At 38.0% G+C, this 18,990-nt stretch overlaps 2 protein-coding genes across 6 annotated transcripts in view; one reads left to right on the top strand and one right to left on the bottom strand.

The window, feature by feature from the left end:
* Positions 1–18,990, bottom strand: part of macrod1 (MACRO domain containing 1) — a 208,683-nt gene that overhangs the window by 96,798 nt on the left and 92,895 nt on the right. The window contains exon 4 of the mRNA XM_015379580.1: positions 2,734–2,763. Within this exon, the coding sequence (XP_015235066.1) occupies positions 2,734–2,763 (30 nt within the window). The remainder of the gene's footprint in view (positions 1–2,733; positions 2,764–18,990) is intronic.
* The window catches only part of LOC107087777 (leucine-rich repeat transmembrane protein FLRT1-like), a 56,383-nt gene continuing 55,632 nt past the window's right edge, over positions 18,240–18,990 (top strand). For 2 of the 5 annotated variants that reach the window (XM_015379544.1, XM_015379535.1), the window contains exon 1: positions 18,540–18,598. The gene's annotated coding sequence lies outside the window, so the exon portion shown is untranslated. Of the gene's footprint in view, positions 18,366–18,470; positions 18,704–18,990 lie in introns of those variants that run through there. The other 3 variants (XM_015379551.1, XM_015379526.1, XM_015379560.1) reach the window with 3 other exon arrangements.

The raw sequence follows: 18,990 nt of genomic DNA, 5'->3' as shown, positions 1-18,990 counted from the left end.
GTACTTATGATGAGTCACCCTTCCTGAAATGACTCATGAAAAAATATCAACCTTTTTATGATGGATATTTCTATCAATAAGTGGAACAGGAAGCGCTTGTGTTTTGATATTTTAGTGCTGATTTATCTGCATAATTCTAGAGCCACTTAAACAGGAAGAAATCGTTTCCTAAATGATTTAAGTCATTTAATAAAGCGATCATTAGGAGAGGCATTTATATGGTCATTATTGTGAAGCTGCAGCTGACATGAATGGATTGTTGTGAGTCATTAACACCCTTATAATACACACACATCAGTGGCTAATAATCAAGCCTTTCTTGTCACAGTGAAACATGTGCTCCGTTGCAGTTGTTATGAAGGTTCAATTCTTTGACCAATATACCAAATTAGGTCTCTAGTATTTATAGCACAGGCCTAAATTTAATCTGAAGTCTTTGCTACCTTTTTGCAACTGCAGTCGGAGCTTCCATCTCCAATCACCATCTTTGCTGTGGCGTAACTGACTGACTAAAGTTTTAAGAACTTGAATTTCACTGACCACACCCAAGCCAGACCTCAAGAGATCCTTTATGGAAACCGGAATGACAAAATGAATTAAAACACCTAAAAAAAAGCACAATTTCCTGCTTTAACCATCATTAAAAAGAATACAAATTAAAATGATTGAGCTCCATCAGTATGAAGAAGGTAATTGATGACATTTTACTGCCTGGACTCCACAGATTCCCAGAAAACCATCACCCAATCTACCAAAGAGGACTGACAGTAGTGAATCTTCCCAGAAGTTACTGGCTTACCAAAATTACTCCTAAAATAAGCTGTCGTATAGGAAAATGTTTTTACACTTCAATTAGGTGTTTTTTTTTGTTTTTTTTTTATCAAAAGGAAATTCTTGTATTTCGTAAAAATTGCAACAGAAACACTTATTTTTGTGTCACCCGAGTCACGCGATCTGCAACTAAACCTTACTCTCTTGTAAAAAGATAAAGATCATGTAAAGAAACCTTCGCACATGCAATTCAAGTTGTATTTTTTATTTAATGGAAATAGCACGACTACAAAAGTTTTCATTTTGAGATTAGCAAAATAGGACTGAAAACATTTGTATTAATAGTGATAAATCGATTAATAAAATAATCCTCCACTAATTTAGTAATCGACTAATCGTTAACTGGAGTATAGAGACTCTAAAACATGCCTTTAGCTGACAGAGTGACCCACTTAGAGTTGCAATTATAGCAAAATTGTAAAAAAAAATTAAATAAATAAAACATTTTCATGTAAAAATAACTTTTTCATCTGTCAATGTGCTCTATCTAGAACTGGTCAAGTAGAAAAGTTGAAGTTTTCCCTGGTTTCTTTTCATAAAAAGTCATCAAGTTATTGAGGAAGCTTTGGCTATCCAATTTTTAATCAATTAATTGTAAAATAATTGACAGATAATTGATATGCAGCACTACAGAAAAATATTGACCTAGTTTTTGTGAACTTTTGAAATGAAAGCTTAGGTATAGTCTTTTATCAGGTTTAGGAGTAATTACCAGCTCACTCAAACAGAGACAAGGCAGCTTTTCTCATAATAAATGAAAACATGATTATATATTACCTATTCAGGTTAACTTTACCTGATGACCTGAAAAATCTGACAAACTGCAAAAAAAAAGCAACAAAAAAATCTAGAAACAAATAGCAAGATACCTGAAATCCTACACAGATGCTAAAGCAGCAGTCGGATGAAGACACAAATTTAACAACTCCCCATAAACCATCTGTCTCTTCAGATCCACCAGAGACCTGAGGACAACATCCAACTCTGCTAGAGATCTCGAGGTGCTTCACTGCTGTCCTGCTGGCCATGAGGGGATATAAGTGAGTTCCCCATTCTGATTCGTGCTTATGAGTCAGGGTGGAGCATTTGTGAGGATGAGGACTTCAACGGATCATTTTTAGCTAAGCAAAAGGGCCTGTGCACTCTGATAAATGAACACTCAGAGAGACGGGTAGACTGGTGTGTCATAAGTAGTTCACTACAGGGGCCGAAAATACATCCAGCAACACAAAGAAACTAATTGGAGGTGTACAAACGGCAGCATGGTGGAGCGAGTGGATGGGTGAGAGAGGCTGAAGCTGTTTGAGCGAACAAAGACAAAGAAAACAACCACAGGCAAATGCTCACTGCCCACATTTGCAAACCCAAAAATTCACAAACACATCCACAGCAGACTGTGTATATGGTGTGTGTGTGTGTGTTCATAGCGGATGCAGCCACTGCATTAGTAGTGTGGATTTATTACAAATATTGATTAACCATGGACGACTCAACATCACGCTTGTGTTGCAAAGCACTGAGTCAACAATACGTAGAAAAATGACTGTTTATATCTGCAGCACTCCAACACAATAAATTATGAACTATTGACTGTGCACCTGTGCAAAGCGACATGGAGGCAGAAAACAAGCAGACAGAGGCATGCTGAGCAGCATGCTGAAGCATTGTGAACACCTGCAACAACAAAGACCTCCCTGTTACCAAAAAACTAAGAAAGATTCCCCCCATAAAACACATTTACAGTATGGGAGGAAAGCAGGAAACTAGAGATTTTAAAGGGCTTCGTTGTTGATAGAAATGCTTTGGTCAATATTTATGGTGAGACTATACGGTGAACAACTGCTGATATCTTTGCATTCTACTCGTGCTGTAAAATGAATAATCAGACAGGTTGGTACTCACCTCCGCCCCCTCCGAGCAGGCTCTTATTGGCTGAAAGACAGAGGAGAGAAGAGCTTATGAACATGACTGAACTGCAGTGTCAAATGCACTAAAATGGATTCATCTTTTTAACACAATGGCTGGAAAAGGTGCAACGATGCAACAGTTGAATAATTCAACTAAACCCTTCAGATAACAGGATTTGTAACTACTGCATGTGATTGTAGCTCAGATATCACCTAACAGTAAAACAATTTATACCACCAAATTCTACCAATAGCCAACAATGTTACGTTACAGTACACACAAAATCGTCAAGCACTAGGACCAAGCGGAAAAATAAATGCTGCAATGATCGCAAAAAAAAAAAAAATGTATTTATCACTCAAAATTACTTTAAAATCATCGACATTCGATGAAAAGACCAATAAGTGTTGCCGGCGCCATTTTTGTTGTTTTGTACACATTCTCGCGTGATTTGAAAAAGCCCAGTGATTTTCCGCCAGATGGCGAGATTTTTGTCCACCTAGCGGTAATTTTGATGTAGTTACCAAAACGACAAAGAAGCTAGAAAACGCTATCATATGGCAGTCTTCTGTACAGTGATGCAGGTCGTACATTAAAAAATGTTCATTCAATTTTTTTCTCTTGGACATTGGAGAGGTGCATTTAAATGTTATAGAGCTAAACATGTTAAATTGGTGACCTGTTATGTTATTATTATTCTCTTGTTGCTGCATTTATTTTGTCGGATAAAACTAATCCTGAGTCAGTTAAAAGTCAGGGAATTCTGAAATTATGTAAGACTGTGGAAACCCTGTATAAAATAACTATGTATAATGATTCTCTAGAAAAGTCACATTATATTAATAGTATTATCTTGTATAAACATACCGTGACTCTAAAATAAAAGTTATTTATTTGTGACATTGACTTCTGTTTTGTGATTTATCTTAAGTTTTTAACCTGTCAATTTTTTTTTTTAGATTTTTTTAACATTACAATTTATATTTTTCCAAGCACACAACAGTTTAAAGCAAAGTTTAGTTTGAAAAGAATGTGCAGGAAGGGTTGAAAAGCATGTTAACACGGTAATGTAGGCTTGAGTTCTTTATCTGACGCATGCATATACACACCAGGAACCTGTAAACTTAAAAAATACTGAATTACAAAAAACATTTAAAAAACAAACATGTTTCATTAATGTATATATATATATATATATATATATATATATATATATATATATATATATATATATATATACATATATACAAAAATGAATATTAGGAACTATGTTTATCAAACATTATACTGGGCAAGTAAAAATTGTTTCTGGGCAAAGGATTTTCCTGGGTTTCCCTGCTTTAGCACAGCTGATTATAATGATTGCAGTAGATCAAAAGACTGTTAATCAGCTTTCAATTAAAATCAGCTGTGCTGGAGCAAGGAAACCTCGAAAACCTGCAGGACAGCGGCCCTCGAGGACCGAGGTTGGGGATGCATGTGATAGCAGACCTCTTTAAACCAGCACATAGAGAAGTCATGGAGGTATTGGTAAAGACAAGGTAGCATCCACTATATTAAATCCTACATCAGAGAACCAGATACATGTCTGATCAGGTAAGTGTCTAACAACAACTTTTACCTTTTTTAACTCTTGTGTTTAAGGGGGGCCCAGACTGCCATAAAGCTGTCTGTACACAGTAATAAAATGCACCAATTGCTGTATATTAAAGCTGAAACATAATTGAATACATCTCAAATTAAGCTAACACTTAGGTCAAAACTTAGACAGTGCTGCTTCAAGTATAAAGAAAAATCGGACAGCCAACAGAAATACTCGGTCAAACCATGTAGGAATATGTACTTGTTGAAACCTATTCACACATTCCAGGTGGATGCTTGCAGCATTTCCCTCTAACCATAGAAGTCACATTAATCCACAAAAAAAGAAGAAAATAAAAACCTTTCAGTGATCATTCAGTAAATCATCTCTTGGGTTTCTGTTTGTCATTTTGGGGTCTTTAAAGATATCTTTATTATTTTCATTGGGGGTATTTCAACTATTTTGCTTCCTACTTTTATCAGACTTGTACAGTGTGCTGTGTGGCACTCCTTGCATTTTTAAATCTCCCTCATCGTTGTTAAGAAGTCTGAACTGATTGTCTTTTTTTATTTGATCATTTCTCAAGTGGCTGTCCAAACCCTCACTGAGGTTTTTATACTAAGTGTAAGTTTTAAGAAAAACTCCTTAGCTGTGCTTTTGAGAGCTTTGAGTATTAGAAAGTTGAAGCAAATCACAGAACAGCAGGTTTTTAAAAAGGTCAGATCCTAAGAGGGACCAATAATGTTGACCATGGTAGTTTGGTTTTTTAAGGCTTACATTTATTTCAGTGTTCACAGCAAGATAGCGTGGCCATCTATAATAAAATTAGCATGTCGATTCAGCAGCACTAGAGGATTATTTTTTTTAAAGTAAAATGGAAATGTTAACATAAGCCAAGGATGTATAGTCATGAGCAAGCTTTATTCTGCACCATCCTTGTTACCAACAGACACCAAGTTCATGCGTCATTCTGCCTTGGCTGATGCTGTCCTATCGATTTGGCTTTTAACAGAATGTACCAGAAAACATGTGCAGCTGGTCACAGAGTTCAAATTAGGAAGACTCAGTCCTTACAGCAGCCTGGCAGCATGTTTTCCTGTTATATATGGAACAAAACACATCAGGCTTGACACAAACATGTTGAGTTTTACTATTTGAATTTAAAGTTGGACCTTTGATACATCAGGTTTATTCTTTTTTTCTTTTCTTATTTAAAGCTTTACTCTTAGTTTCTTCTCAGCTGTGTCCACACTACAGCTAAATTATCCACAGCAGCCTCTACTTTAGAACGGCAGGGGAAGGCGAGTTTATTTGTATTACACGATTCAGTACAGGGACAATTGACAGTGGTTAAAACTAGTTCATTCAGACAGCTAACTAACTAATTAAACAGTACAATTGAAGGAAAATAAAACAGAATAAAAGCAAGTAAAGAAAAAAACATGATAAAAGCATTTAATAGTGTTAAATTATCATCTGTAGAGGACTCTTTGAATGGAGGATCTCTAAATAAATGGTATACATTGGTTCAATATTGACTACTTTAGATGTTCTTCATATTAATCTAATGAACTTAAGTGTGTTTATTAGGTTTTAATAAAATAGATCAACACAAAGTAGTTTGTAAAGCTGTGCTTTGCTGCAGTTAAGGTTCATTTTCTTTCTGCCAAACTCACATCTCTAGACAATGGACAGAGACATCTTTAAAATAAGCTCCAGCTTATTACCCCATTTACAATACCCTTGAAAAACCGATCCATGCCGAGACCGGTCCGAGCTCGGATCAGTTAACCAGGCCGAGCTCGGTTCTGACGACCGTTTAAACATCACGCTATCTCGGTTCCTCAACTCCTCGCCTCCCAGTGAACATCTGCAGTATTACTGCCAGTATTGAAGGAGGAAATCAAGCAGTTGGTGGTGGTAATGCAACAAAAGTTGTTTGCCAACCACCATAAAACACAAGAAGAAGAAGACAAAGAAGGAGGGAATCAAGCAAATTAAAATTGGCGGCGCCCGTCACATTCAGAAAGTTATGCATGATTATTATTGCTGTACTTCGATGTTATTATTTAAAATGCCATTATTTAAAATGTTTTTAAGTTTTTTGCAGCCTCTAATAGGCTTCATTCCAGGACTGCCACATACAGTATTTCCTAAATGTCTCCACTTTAGGACAATACAAGTATTTCTATTTCATTTCAATTTTATTGATCTTCATACATCTTCCCATCAACTCCAACCAGCTTCCCTGTCTTTGCAGAGGAAAGCTTTCCCTACAGTGTGATGCTGCTACTCTGGGGATGTTGCAGTATTCAGATTCAGTTCTTCATCCCTCCTACCATTTTGGTCATTTTTTTCTAATGCATGGTTTACAAACATAATGGCATCCCAAATATTGCATCAAATCCACATTAATAGGGGACCACAATGTCATTTCACAACAGTGAAGGTCTACTTGAAAGTAGTATTAATTATGTCCTTTATTTGAAGTGATTGAAAACGAATTTATCCTCATTTTTGGGGGGATTTGTTTTAATTCTATAAAAATCTGCAATTTGTCACAACTTTTACATTAAGGAGAGAAGAAGAAGCATTTAGCATTTAACAATATGCAGTAAAATGTCATGTTCTCCACATTATGCCATTAGAAACATGTTTTTAACCTATTTTAGGGCTTCTTATCAGGATTAGCGCTTATCGCTGCAGCCTCTTTCATGGCTCACTGTAACACCACTTTATAACCTGTTACTGAGTTAATTACATTCACTTTTCTTTTCTGCTGCGGCTCCCCTGATTTGTTGGCTAGAATAGGAACCAGCAGGTTCTAAATCTTATCAAGGAGAACAGAGAGGCACAGCACATTATTAGAGGCTAACTCCACTGCCCGTGAAGCTAATGAATAAACTCATGCTGAGTCTTCAGTTCTAAGGATTACAAACAATTCAGTGGGCAGAATAAAAAGACAATATGGCTTGATTTGTCTTTTAGTTATGAAAAGGTCCAACTTAACACAGCTTTTCTTAGAAATAACAAAAAGGTGACGACGGCTTGATTATAATAACAGCATAATGAGCTTGTTTTATAGACTAAATTAATGTTGGTGGTGTAGCTGGCCAGTGTGTGTCCAATCATTACCCTTCCCTGCTTGTATCATGTCACTGCACAGCTTTAAAAGTGTAAACTGCTGGCAGGGTGATAAGCCAGGCTGTGTCTAGCTTCAACATATGCGATACCCGAGTGTTTTTCTCACCCGCATAACCAAAAACGTGTAGAGTCAGCAATACTCGCCCAGGGACATCTGCAGCGCCGTCAGTAAACTCAAACCTGACCAAATACTCATTTAAATCACATTATCATGGGTCCCTTTATTCCGCTGCCTTTGCATCACATTCTCAGTGGTGTGACCATGTCAGTATAATCTGATAAGCCCATAATCTCACTGCGAGAGGCAGTTAGAAAGTTGTGTCTGAAAACACCGGAGACATCCCTCATTTTAGATACTGCTTGCCAGCAGGCATTGTGCCAGCTGAGACTGTGCGCTCTATCTAAAAACTTGGTTTTACAGTGGGAGGATAAATCCACACATAATATTCTTTCTGAAGGTTATTCAAACATCAAAATGCACGACCCTCATTATCAGTAAATAACTCTATTTTTCTTGCCCTAAAATACACTTGGGGGGTAAATTTAGATGCAAAAGAAAAACTATTGCAACTTCTAAGCCTCCATGCATCACGGCAAAGGTTGAGCATGGTGTGAATTCCTGAGAAGTGAGAGACAGAGGGGGATATCATCAAGCTCTGACAAAAGAAAGAGCCCAAGTTAATTCAATTATTAGTATTTAGTTAAAAAAGTGTTTATTAAGTAAATTAAAATATGTTTCTTCAAAGAGTCATAATCTTGTCTATCTCTGATAAGCCAAACGACTGCAGAGTCAGTCCAGTTCTCCTGCTCATAGTGAACCTAGTGAAAAAGAATGGTGAGAACACAGATCCATGTGGCACTCCAGTGCTGTTTAGCACCTCCTACTGGAGCAAGGCAGGTTCTAGAGAACAAGATACCTTCTGGACATAAAGCCTCATCTCCCCAAATACCTTTTAACTTGACATCTACTGTAGACAAGAGGGGATAGAGCCAGCATCTCCTGATTTGGTTGGACACAGCTATTAATAACCAGGAGGATTCATAACCCAATAGAAAAATAAGGCAGCTGAGGTCCATCAGGAAAGATGTGGGCTGAAAGAGGAGTGGAGGTCTGTTGAGATGATAAACATGTTCTTAAACCGAGCTTAATGAAAAACAACCTTCAGTAGACTGGCTTTATTGAGCCTTCCATCATTTTCCTCCTCCTCCTGCCTAAAGCTTGATAAGCCTCCTCCCTGACCATCCATCTCTAGCATAGTTCTGCTGGATCTTAATGGTCTTAAGTTCCATTTCTATGCTCCCCAATAATCACCCTTCTCCCACCCAGTTTTTATTTATTTTCCTTCAGATCCAAGTGATCAGATGTTTGGTGCTGGAAAAAACTATTATGGATAAGATGGTCATCTCCACACCAAACTTAAAGCACTGATTAGTGATATTAATGTAAGAGGTATCAAACCTGCTGATTTACCCTGTTTCCATCTTCTAACAGTAGTTTCGTCCTATTTTGCGTCTATCATCTGCTTGCCACTGGGCAGGTTGCGCAGATGATTTCTTTATTCTGTCTCAGTACACCTGTCTAAATAGGGATGGGGAGCTTCCTGGCTGAAAGCAACCAAATGCACTCCTTCACTATTAAACATAGAGTTTAAAAGGCTGTAAATGATAGCTCTTAAATTTACCTTTAGAGGATGTAGGTCACAAGTTATATCCAAAGAAGAACAGCAAGAAGATTCCCAGGTGGAAGAGTTAGAGTTAAACTAAACCCATGTGACGAATTAATGATTAAGATCATTTGGGTAAGGTAAGTAATGGGAGACCCGAGTAAAACCTAGAGATTGACAATAATTCAATATCATTATATGTTATTATATCATTTGATTCAATAACATTACCATATTTCATTGTACTTATAGTACCATATACATGTACTTATAGTCTAACTTGACAGCATTTGTCACTGATAGGTGCTTTGGGTTTTATCCATTTTGGTTTTAAATCTAAATGTTATAACGTCTGAGTGTTATATAAGCATGGCAAAATACTGTGGACATCCTTCAAAGTCTATCTGCAACTTTGAGTTTTTTTAAATTTCTATCAAAACAGTATGGCATCGACTGAAATCAAAGTATCATTATATAAGTTTCGGCCATATTGTCCAGTCATAGACTAGCTATGATCCGGTAGTTCACAGGACGCCTTTAGAGGCAATAACCCAAATTCTCTTTTCTGTCTTGCACCATGTGGTGGGTGAATCCTGGTCCGATCTTCTTGAGTTTATTGAGGTTTGCAGACATTCATTTCTGCACAGATTTACTCAGGTCCCACAACAGCGTCTCAATATCTTTTCAGGCATTCTACTGTTGATTTACTGCCACTTTTGGGATTGTGGTAATGTCTAAATATATAAAACTCAATTTTGTCCAAGCTTCAGCTAACTGACAGATGGGTTCATATTTGACTTTAGAATACTTTGGTGTACAAAGGAGTCCATGGTCCATCCAGGGCTGAGTGTGAATGAGGAGTTTGTGGTGATGTTGAGTGTTTGGTTTGTCTTGAACTGTGTATTAAGGCCATACATCCTTATTTTGGTCTCATCTGTCCAAAGGACATTGCTCCAGAAGTTTTGTGGTTCATTTTAGACGGCTTTTAGCAAACTTATATAGTTCTGCCATCTCTTTTTAAGGAGCAGAGACTTTCTCTCAGTATTTTTTCCACAAAAGGAACAAAGTGTGCCCTGCGGTTTAGCAGTCATGAAGGATAAATGTAAAAAAAATTTAAAATAAGATATCTTTTACCGCAAATGCTTCATCATTTAATCTCAGGTTTATCTAGGTTAGGGGGATAAAAACGGTATAAATATGAAATGTGAAAAATAGTCCTGTTTTTGTTTGCCAAATTTGTAACCCTCAGTTTAGGGCTCTGACTGCTGAGGTAAATGAACAGCTGACCGTTTTACAGCCTGGGAATACATATTAACTCCATGTTTGCTGCATGTACTGCAAAACAGATAAAATGCAGGACAGTAAAGCTGCTGACTTAAAACAATTCAATGAAAGAGCTGCAGCTAAAGAAAAAAAAAAGACCTGCATGACTATATGTTGCGAGGCAACCCATAGGTTGAGTGGCTGGAAGCTCAGACCACATGGATGAAAACACCTCTGACATCTGAGTCCCACTTTCACACCTGGCCAGCTGAGTCTGCGGTGCATGTCATTTCCCTGCTCCCTTTGCCGCCTTTCATGTCGTTTGAACGGCAAAGATCCATTAAAGGAGGCAGAATCCAAATACAAAACTTAGCAGCAGTAGAACTGTCGGTCATTGGGCTGAAAATGTGCATTCTTGCCAAAAAGTAATTAAAAAGTATTCAACCCCTTACAGATTCCTTTGGCCTTTGCTTTTTTTCTCTAACTTATATGTTCCACCTCATTCAGGGAACTTTTGGTGTTGGTAAAAAGTAACTTCAGTGGATATAAAATAGTGTTGCGCGGATGCCATTTTTTGGCCCCGATAACAATACCCGATACCTAGCTGTGCAGTATTGGCCGATACCGATACCATACTGATACCATCTGTTTGAAATTGACGTGTGTGTGTATATATGAAGAACTGCATACTCCTTGGATGTAAAATAATTGCCATCATGGCTTTTTCAAGCTGCTGCCTACCTTTGTGAAGCAGGAAAAAGACTAATACAAACTAAAGCAGCAGAACTTTGTATTGCCTACCTGGAATGGGTAACAAAAGTTGAATAAAGTTTTGGGTCTCAAAACGGTATTGGTGCCCTATTTGTCGGTACTCGCCGATACTGATAACACCATATTAAATGCAGTTATCAAACCATTTCATTAATTAAATAGAAAACCCCATCAAAGCAAACTTGACAATGTTAGAAAAACAATTACCCATCTTAAATCACATAATATCAACCATACTGTAACGTCCTGTTTTGGGTAATTTCAAAGGTCATGCCTAGGACTAATAACTGCCAGATCTGCATAATCAAGAGATTGATTATATAGATAAGAAATTTAAATAAGTCAAAATACAACAGATCATGTCTAGATTTACCCTTCTTGCTGCAAGGCAACAGTGCTACCCAATGAACCACTGTGCAGCCCTGCAGTGAGGCCTTTCTTTGTAAATGGCTGAGGGTTATAAAATAAAAAATGGCTACCAAGAGTATGAGAATCAGAGAAAGGTCTCAGAAGAGAGAAACAAGACCAGAGTTATTTTGGGAGATTCCTTCACTTGATGGCATACACTAACAACACAGGTCAGTTGTAAAGTTTCTACTCGATAGGTAAAATTTTGCATGCTATTTAGAGAAATCCATTTCATATCACTGCTTGTAAAATGAGGAGAAATGGTCTTGTGCATGCTTTCGCACATGTTTAATAGGCGTTCTCTCTTGGGAGCAGATACAGGGTTGTGCATGTGCATCATTTTTTAAAGTGGAGGGGGGTGGTTTTTTCACAAATTCCCCCAAAATCCCCCACTATACCTTTAAAGTGGATACTCCATCCTCAGGATTTATGTCCTTTATAGATGGCCACAGCAGTTGGGTGTAACTTACGAACATTGATATCTTGAAACAAATATAAGTACTTACACCCTTAAGAACTGGGACTAAGTCTTTCATCAGGATAATTGTCCAACAAAGATGCCCAGAGACATAGCAAAAATGGTCAAACGATTATAAAAATAAGCTTTCTTTTATATAAATATTAGTTCCAATACCCAATTACGTAAGTGAGCCAGAGTGTCTCGATCATCTAAAGAGATTGCACAAGTTGTCACATTCAGAGATCCACCTCTTTCTACTCTCCTAGCTTAGAAACATGATGTGCTATCCTAGCAGCAAAAATGGGCTGTTCAAATTACTGACAGCAGAAAAGCCATTAGTTTAGCCACTAGTGATTTTCTTAAAAGCAATTATTTTTTTAAAGAGAACGTTTTTTTTACTTGCATTAATGCCTCAAATTAAAGGGTGGATTTTCCTAAAATGATCAGTGTGAGAATGAAGTTCTGTGATAATAGTGACATTAAATGTTCTGCCTTTTACACATCTTCACCATGGATGCCAACAAATATATCTGTCCAAATGCATCATTTAAAATACTGATCCTATATTGGTTCAGACGTGTTGATCCTACTTCCTGTTTTACTCACATTCATGTCGATAATTTATGGACTTTATCAAGTTTTTCACAAATTTCCAATTTCACAGCTCATAAAATCTCTGAATATGTAATATAAATGTATTAAAAGCGACCAGCTTCTCTCTCTCTACATGGGGAGAGAAAGAACACCCGGAGACAGGAAATAAGATTTCTTTTTTGTGTGTTTAATACTCGCTGCAGCGCCGTCACTCAGAATGAACGTTTGAATTTTTCTGTGACTGGTGTTAAATGAGAGCAGCGGTTGCCTCGGCATGTGGGAATGTGTGCACTTACACCTGCTTTTGTGCTCTCTGCCCCGGCACTCACCGTGATCCCAAGTTCAACTTCTTCTATATTATCTTTCAGAAGACCCATAAAGAGACAGATATTCTTTAAGTACAGAGGCTAATACAAATATTCCATGTTTTAAGACTGCTGCTTGCTGATTTCCCAAGGTCGTTAGAAAGGCTCTCCTTTTTAATTTCGTGAAGAAGTGAAAACAAAAACCTAATGAGGGAAAAATCATATTTTTTGTCAGATATTCTGAGATGTTAAGATCAAATTGTGCCATGATTCGAAAGATGTCATTAGAGATGAAGCCAAATACACTTCAGAATCCTCTAGAATGACTTACTTTACCCTCTGATACACAACTACTCCCCTTTTAAGGGAACCTGAAAGTAGGAAGAGTCTTCTTTTAATTTTTCAAGGCCTTAAATCCCATGTCTTTGGAGAACAGATCAAGGAGTGGCATTCTCAAGGCTCTGGGAATAAAAACAACAAAGACATTTAAAATAAGACTTGGATAGACATGAAGAAAGCAGCCTGACACCATCACGAGGATCTGTGACTGCTGTAAAAATTGGTGCTTTCAGATATGGCAGGACATCACCAAGAATGACCTACTTAGTAATCTGAATCCTTAAAGGAAAAAAAGGAGGGTTTTTTCACATTTCTTGGCAAAAGACTGAAGAAATGTCTAACCAGGCTGAAGATACCGTGGAATAAAAAGGGTAAAGAGCATCAAAACTTTGAGAAAGGAGTACTTATACATAACATAATAGAGCTAATGCTGCAAATGTGCACAAACGTTATGAAGAGGAAAATATAGAAGTAAAACCAGATATTTTCTGCAACTGTATAAAAAAATGAACCTTTATCTTCTTACTGTTGTTAATTAAACTCGCTTCCTTGGGCTCAATTAAACGCCAGAATAACTTGAGAGTTTTTTAAAGATTTTTTTATTACTGTCTTTTCAAATTAAGAAGTTCACTCTGAGACTACTATTTAATTGCTCAAACAATTCCAAGTTGATGCACAATTCTCAAATATTCATGCACAGCGTTTGAGATATATAAAGACAAAGGCGTTATAAATCTATCACAAGCATGGTTTCTTTTAGAGTACACAGTGCTGGGATATCTATGTTCAAACCATGGATGCACAATATGTTGGCATTAACTAACAGCCAATATTGGGCAGTTTGAAGCACATCTGCATTGGGCCAGTCAAACACTAACCGATATTCATTTCTATACTGTGGTTTGAATTGTGTCCAAAGGTAGAAAAATGTTCATTATATTATGCTGGTAAATATCGGTTATTGGCCATAACGGCAATATTTCTATTGGATATTAATATCTACACAAACGCTTCTAGTAGAAGACCAGCTCTGTTTCCAAGAGATTAATATGTTGAGGTGTGCATAAAACTTGTAACGATTAAAGAGGAAAAATTTAAGAGAGCATCACAGGGATAGTAAAGGGACAGTCAAAGAGGAAGAAGGCATTGCCTCAAAGGAAACCATAAAAATGCAAGAATGCAGTCTGAAGATACACTCAGGGAACAAGACATTGTTTGGGGATAAAGTATGTCCAGTGAGCTGATAAAACCAGGACTAAAAGTTTGAACTAAGGCTAAGTTCACACAGCAGCCTGAGGGGACACAAATTCGATTTTTGTACCGATATGCGACCTGTGTCTGACCTTTTCATGGCAGTCTGAACAACACAGATCTGATTTTGTTTTCCAATGCGACAGCCAGGTCGCATTCATCCGACCTGAACGCCATTAATACTCAACAAATCACTGTTCTGCGTCTTTCTGCACAAAAGTGGGGAAAAAACAATAACCCTGGTGGACGATAATGCGAAGAGCAGTCTTTCTTTTTTTTTTACTATCTTAAAAAGATTTAGTTTTTAAGGTTGGGAACGATCACTAGATGTGCTCCAGCATTACCATTCATGATTACTTCCGTAAACACAGAATATGCTTGCTTATGACGTCATTGCCTCCTCTATTGTGCAAGCATTGTATAAATGCAGTTCACCCAGGAGATCACATCGCATATATTTGCAAATGTCTAAAGCACCACAAGAAAAAAAAACATCGGATTTCACAAAAAAAATCGGAATTGAGCAGTGCGAGCATAGCCATAATGATCATTGTTATGTTTGGAGGTAAACGGGGGAAACTTGAACAGCATGCTATCTTTAAGTACGGTGGTGGAAGCATCATGTCCGGGAGGTTGTGGTTGCTTGATAAATGGCATCTTCAGGAAAGAATAAAATGTGGACAAAATGAATTAACATCTGAAACATTCTGTCTCAGTTACACCAGTTTTGTGTGGATGAATAGGTCACATTTCCAGTAAACATTTGACCCAAAATCATGGAGTTTATAATGTGCTTCAACCAAACACTAAAACATTGTAAACTTCAAAATTCTAGTTGGTAATAAAACTGATATATTCCGGCATAAACCCCATAGAAATACAGGTAATCCCAACTGATGCAAAACATGGTACTTTTAGTTCATTTGAATTCTGACAAAGGGGAAAAAAACTGCCTGTTTTATGCTGAGTTTTTAAAAAACTAGTTTCAAATGCATGTGGAGCACTTTCTAATAGTTAAATAATATTACTTCATGTTTCAACTTCTCTTTATGTTGCAATAAAATGTAACATCACAATAATAAAGAAACAAAGATATAAAACTATAGCCCATCAAGTTCGGTCTATAAGGATAAAAAGAGCCAACAGGATAAATATGCCAACTAGGACTGTAAAACAAGAGGGGTCACTCCCATTATTTCCATGATTATGTAATAAAAACAATTGTGATGTAAAACAATAATGTTCAATGTCAATTCTTATTGTTTGAACCAGTTCAAAGACATTCCCACTAACAAGCTTGGAACGCCATGTTCTAAAGAGAATAATGAGATTTATATAGGTGTGTGCATGCATGTCTTAAAGAAACGTTCCCTTTATGAATCAAGGTCTGCATGGAAATGAGCACCTGTGGCTCAGGCTGACACTTTGCCTTCTACTTCCCCACATTCAACACTAATGTACATTTTGTGCATGCTGGAGGATTAAAGAACCTGCTGATTTTTAGCTCTCTCTGTCGAATCAAGCACAGCAAATGAAAGCAAAGCCAAGAGAAAAAAATTTATCTAACACAGAAACTGCAGTTTATTTGGTTCCTACATTTAAAATAAGTGCCACGGCAGCCATCCTGCAACATTAAGCCCAGGTGTTAACAGTGCTGATGTTCATAAAAATCAGATTTACAGTTTTATGCTTGCTAAAATAAATGAGAAAATCTTCTTCCACACAGCTGAGCATATCCTCCCAGCAGCAGATCCTAACCTGTTGCAGGCGACCCTTTTTAGTCATTTTTCTTGTCTTCACAAGCGTAAAAAATGAGGCTCCAGGTCACACCAGAATCAATAAGCCTTTTTTCACACATAAAGCCGATCTATTTGTACCATGAGGTATCCAAAGTGGAAACAGTATTTAACAAACTACTGTCATGCAGTTCTAATACAAACTGGTTGGGAAAGTGGATTATTTTATATATTAATGCGTTGGCATGTGATTTTTAAACATGCAAAATCTAATTTATACATACAGTCACATGAAACTTTTAATTAGTGGCAGTAAAAATGTTATAGACTACTAAGCTATATCAACGGGAGTTATATTCACAGTGTCATAAACTAATTAATGGCTAGAGAAATTTTTTTGTTTCCTGTCACTACAGTATTTACCCATTTAATGCCATTACATGATCTCTTAAATACCTGAAAACCTAAGAATAGTTAAGCAAACATTGGGGACGGTGGTGGAATCAGTTAAGGTGTTTGTCAAACATGGTGAAGTAGGAAATCCACCAATAGAAAATAAGTCAACCAAAATGGCTGACACTTGTGGTGAAATATTAAGCCCAAAATGGAGGCAGAAGGTTGTTGATGAAAACAAAAGGCATGTTCTAAAAATGCAACTTGTATTCATTGCTCTATATCTGAGCATTTATGTATATTTTTGACTATTGTATGCTGTATAACCAAGAACAGTTCTAAGGGAACATTAAAGATATAATTATGACTTTCATTTCCATAACTCCAGGTAAACTACCTTGGATCTGTTGTTACATATAAACTGAACAGGCAACCAAAGTAAGGACTGAACTGAGAGTGAAAGAGGTTTAACTGGGGAAAAAATTAAGTTTTCCTACATGGATCCCTTCTATGTTGTCAGAAACTCCATAAAAATCTGAGCCTGTCTGTAGCAAATATGAGCCATTTTACTCTGTCACACATGAGCGACTTTTGCTATGACACTGCAGCTGTTTAGCAAATGCTTACCGTGGGGCTCACACTCGTTTTAGGAAACCAGAAATGATTCCATCACATTATCACATGTTGAGCCCAAATCCAAGAGTAGAGTGCCCAAGTTGAAAAATCACCAGAGCTGCCTTCCTAATGCTCTACTCTGCTTACCCTCTGTGATGTAAATGGTTCACACTCTTAATGCTGAACTGACTGCTTAGCTGTCCTTTGGTGTACTAGGACTGGGGAGACATAATCATATTCACAGTCGACTGCCCAGGAGGTTAAAAAAATCTGTAATAAAAAGCCCCAACATCCCTCTTCATCTCCAAATTCTACCTTTACCTTCCCTGTCACAAAAAACATAATTAAATCTCCCTTATAAATCATTATTCATAGGATTTAACAGTTATTAAGATTTTCTCCTGCAGGGTACAATAGACCTTTGATAAATGTGCAATGATCCTGTTTAATGGTGCCGTTCTCTGCACAGATACATAGGTGCTTGAGACAGAACCAGCCTCTGAGCCCTCTGGGGAAACAACGGCATCAAAGCAACTAAGATACTCCATGTGCATGCAGAATCACGCAGGGACAGAGACTGAGCTGCACACACAGGGGCGTGCAAACACAGAGAGGTGTGTGCACAAACACAACGCTCGACTGCAGACAAGCGTACATGCATGCACGCACGCACACAAACACAGCCAGCCACAGTTCAGTGTTTGGGTAACCATGGGGACAGCAAACCCAAAGGTTTGTTTCTGAAACCTAGTTAATTAGAGAGAGGCAGAATAATGCCGATACTCTGGGGAAAGTGTTTCGCCATCTGTTAATCCCCACAAGCACCCTCCACTCGGTCGCGCACAGACAAGGAAGCTGGCCACAGTCGCCGGTGCACGACAAACATCTTCTCCCACGGCGCTCCAGTACGTGGAGGCCAACAGTTTCTCTTTCTTACTGGTATTAGATGACTAATTGGAATAGCTAATACTGAGCCGCTAAATAAAGCAGGCTTGCATCTGCTGCTGACACACACCAATTATCGAGTGGGGATGGAGATCAGGGCGATAAGTTATACAACTACATCTAGAGAGAAAAAAGGGCAAGATGGAAGGAGGCATGGTAAGTTGACACGGAGGAGAAGGAGGAGGAGGAGGAGGAGAGCGCGAGGTGTCAGGGGACGGAGGAAGGGCTCGGAGAGGGAGGGGTGATGGAGGTTGAGTGAGTGAGTGAGAGTTAGAGGCAGAGACGAAGTGAAAGAGGCTCGATGTTGGAGAAGAGAGAGAAGCGGGACTAAATTTGTCGGAAACATAGAGAAAACAACAGAATGGAGAGAGCTTTGTCTTTTTAAGGAGGTAAGTGATAAAGCTGAACGGGGAGAAAGATAACTGGAGGAAGGGAGCGGACTGATGGATCAGTGGGGAGCAGGAGCTGGATGCTGAGAACCCAGGCAGATAGAGGTGAAGAAGTTGGATGTGAGGGGAAACCCAGTTAAGATATGAGCTCTCGGCTGCTTTTTGGCACAACCCAAAAACCGGTGTTTATTCACCTGCGTGTGTGTGTGTGTGTGTGTGTGTGTGTTTGCCTCTCTCAGTGGATTGTTAGAAGGCAGGAGTAATGATGACGATGACTGAAACGGGCTACAATCTACTTTACATTCAGCTGTGTTGAAGCAGTCTTCCGTCTTTGCTTTCTCTGTTGCTCCATCTTATTTTTCTTCCCTTCTCCCACCCCCCCCACCCACTCC

The sequence above is a fragment of the Cyprinodon variegatus genome, unplaced genomic scaffold (genome assembly GCF_000732505.1).
Source record: "Cyprinodon variegatus isolate N-32 unplaced genomic scaffold, C_variegatus-1.0 Scaffold10, whole genome shotgun sequence".
Lineage (NCBI taxonomy): Eukaryota > Metazoa > Chordata > Actinopteri > Cyprinodontiformes > Cyprinodontidae > Cyprinodon > Cyprinodon variegatus.
Note: the sequence above shows the minus strand (reverse complement) of the source record. Positions and strands in the feature narration are given on the sequence as shown.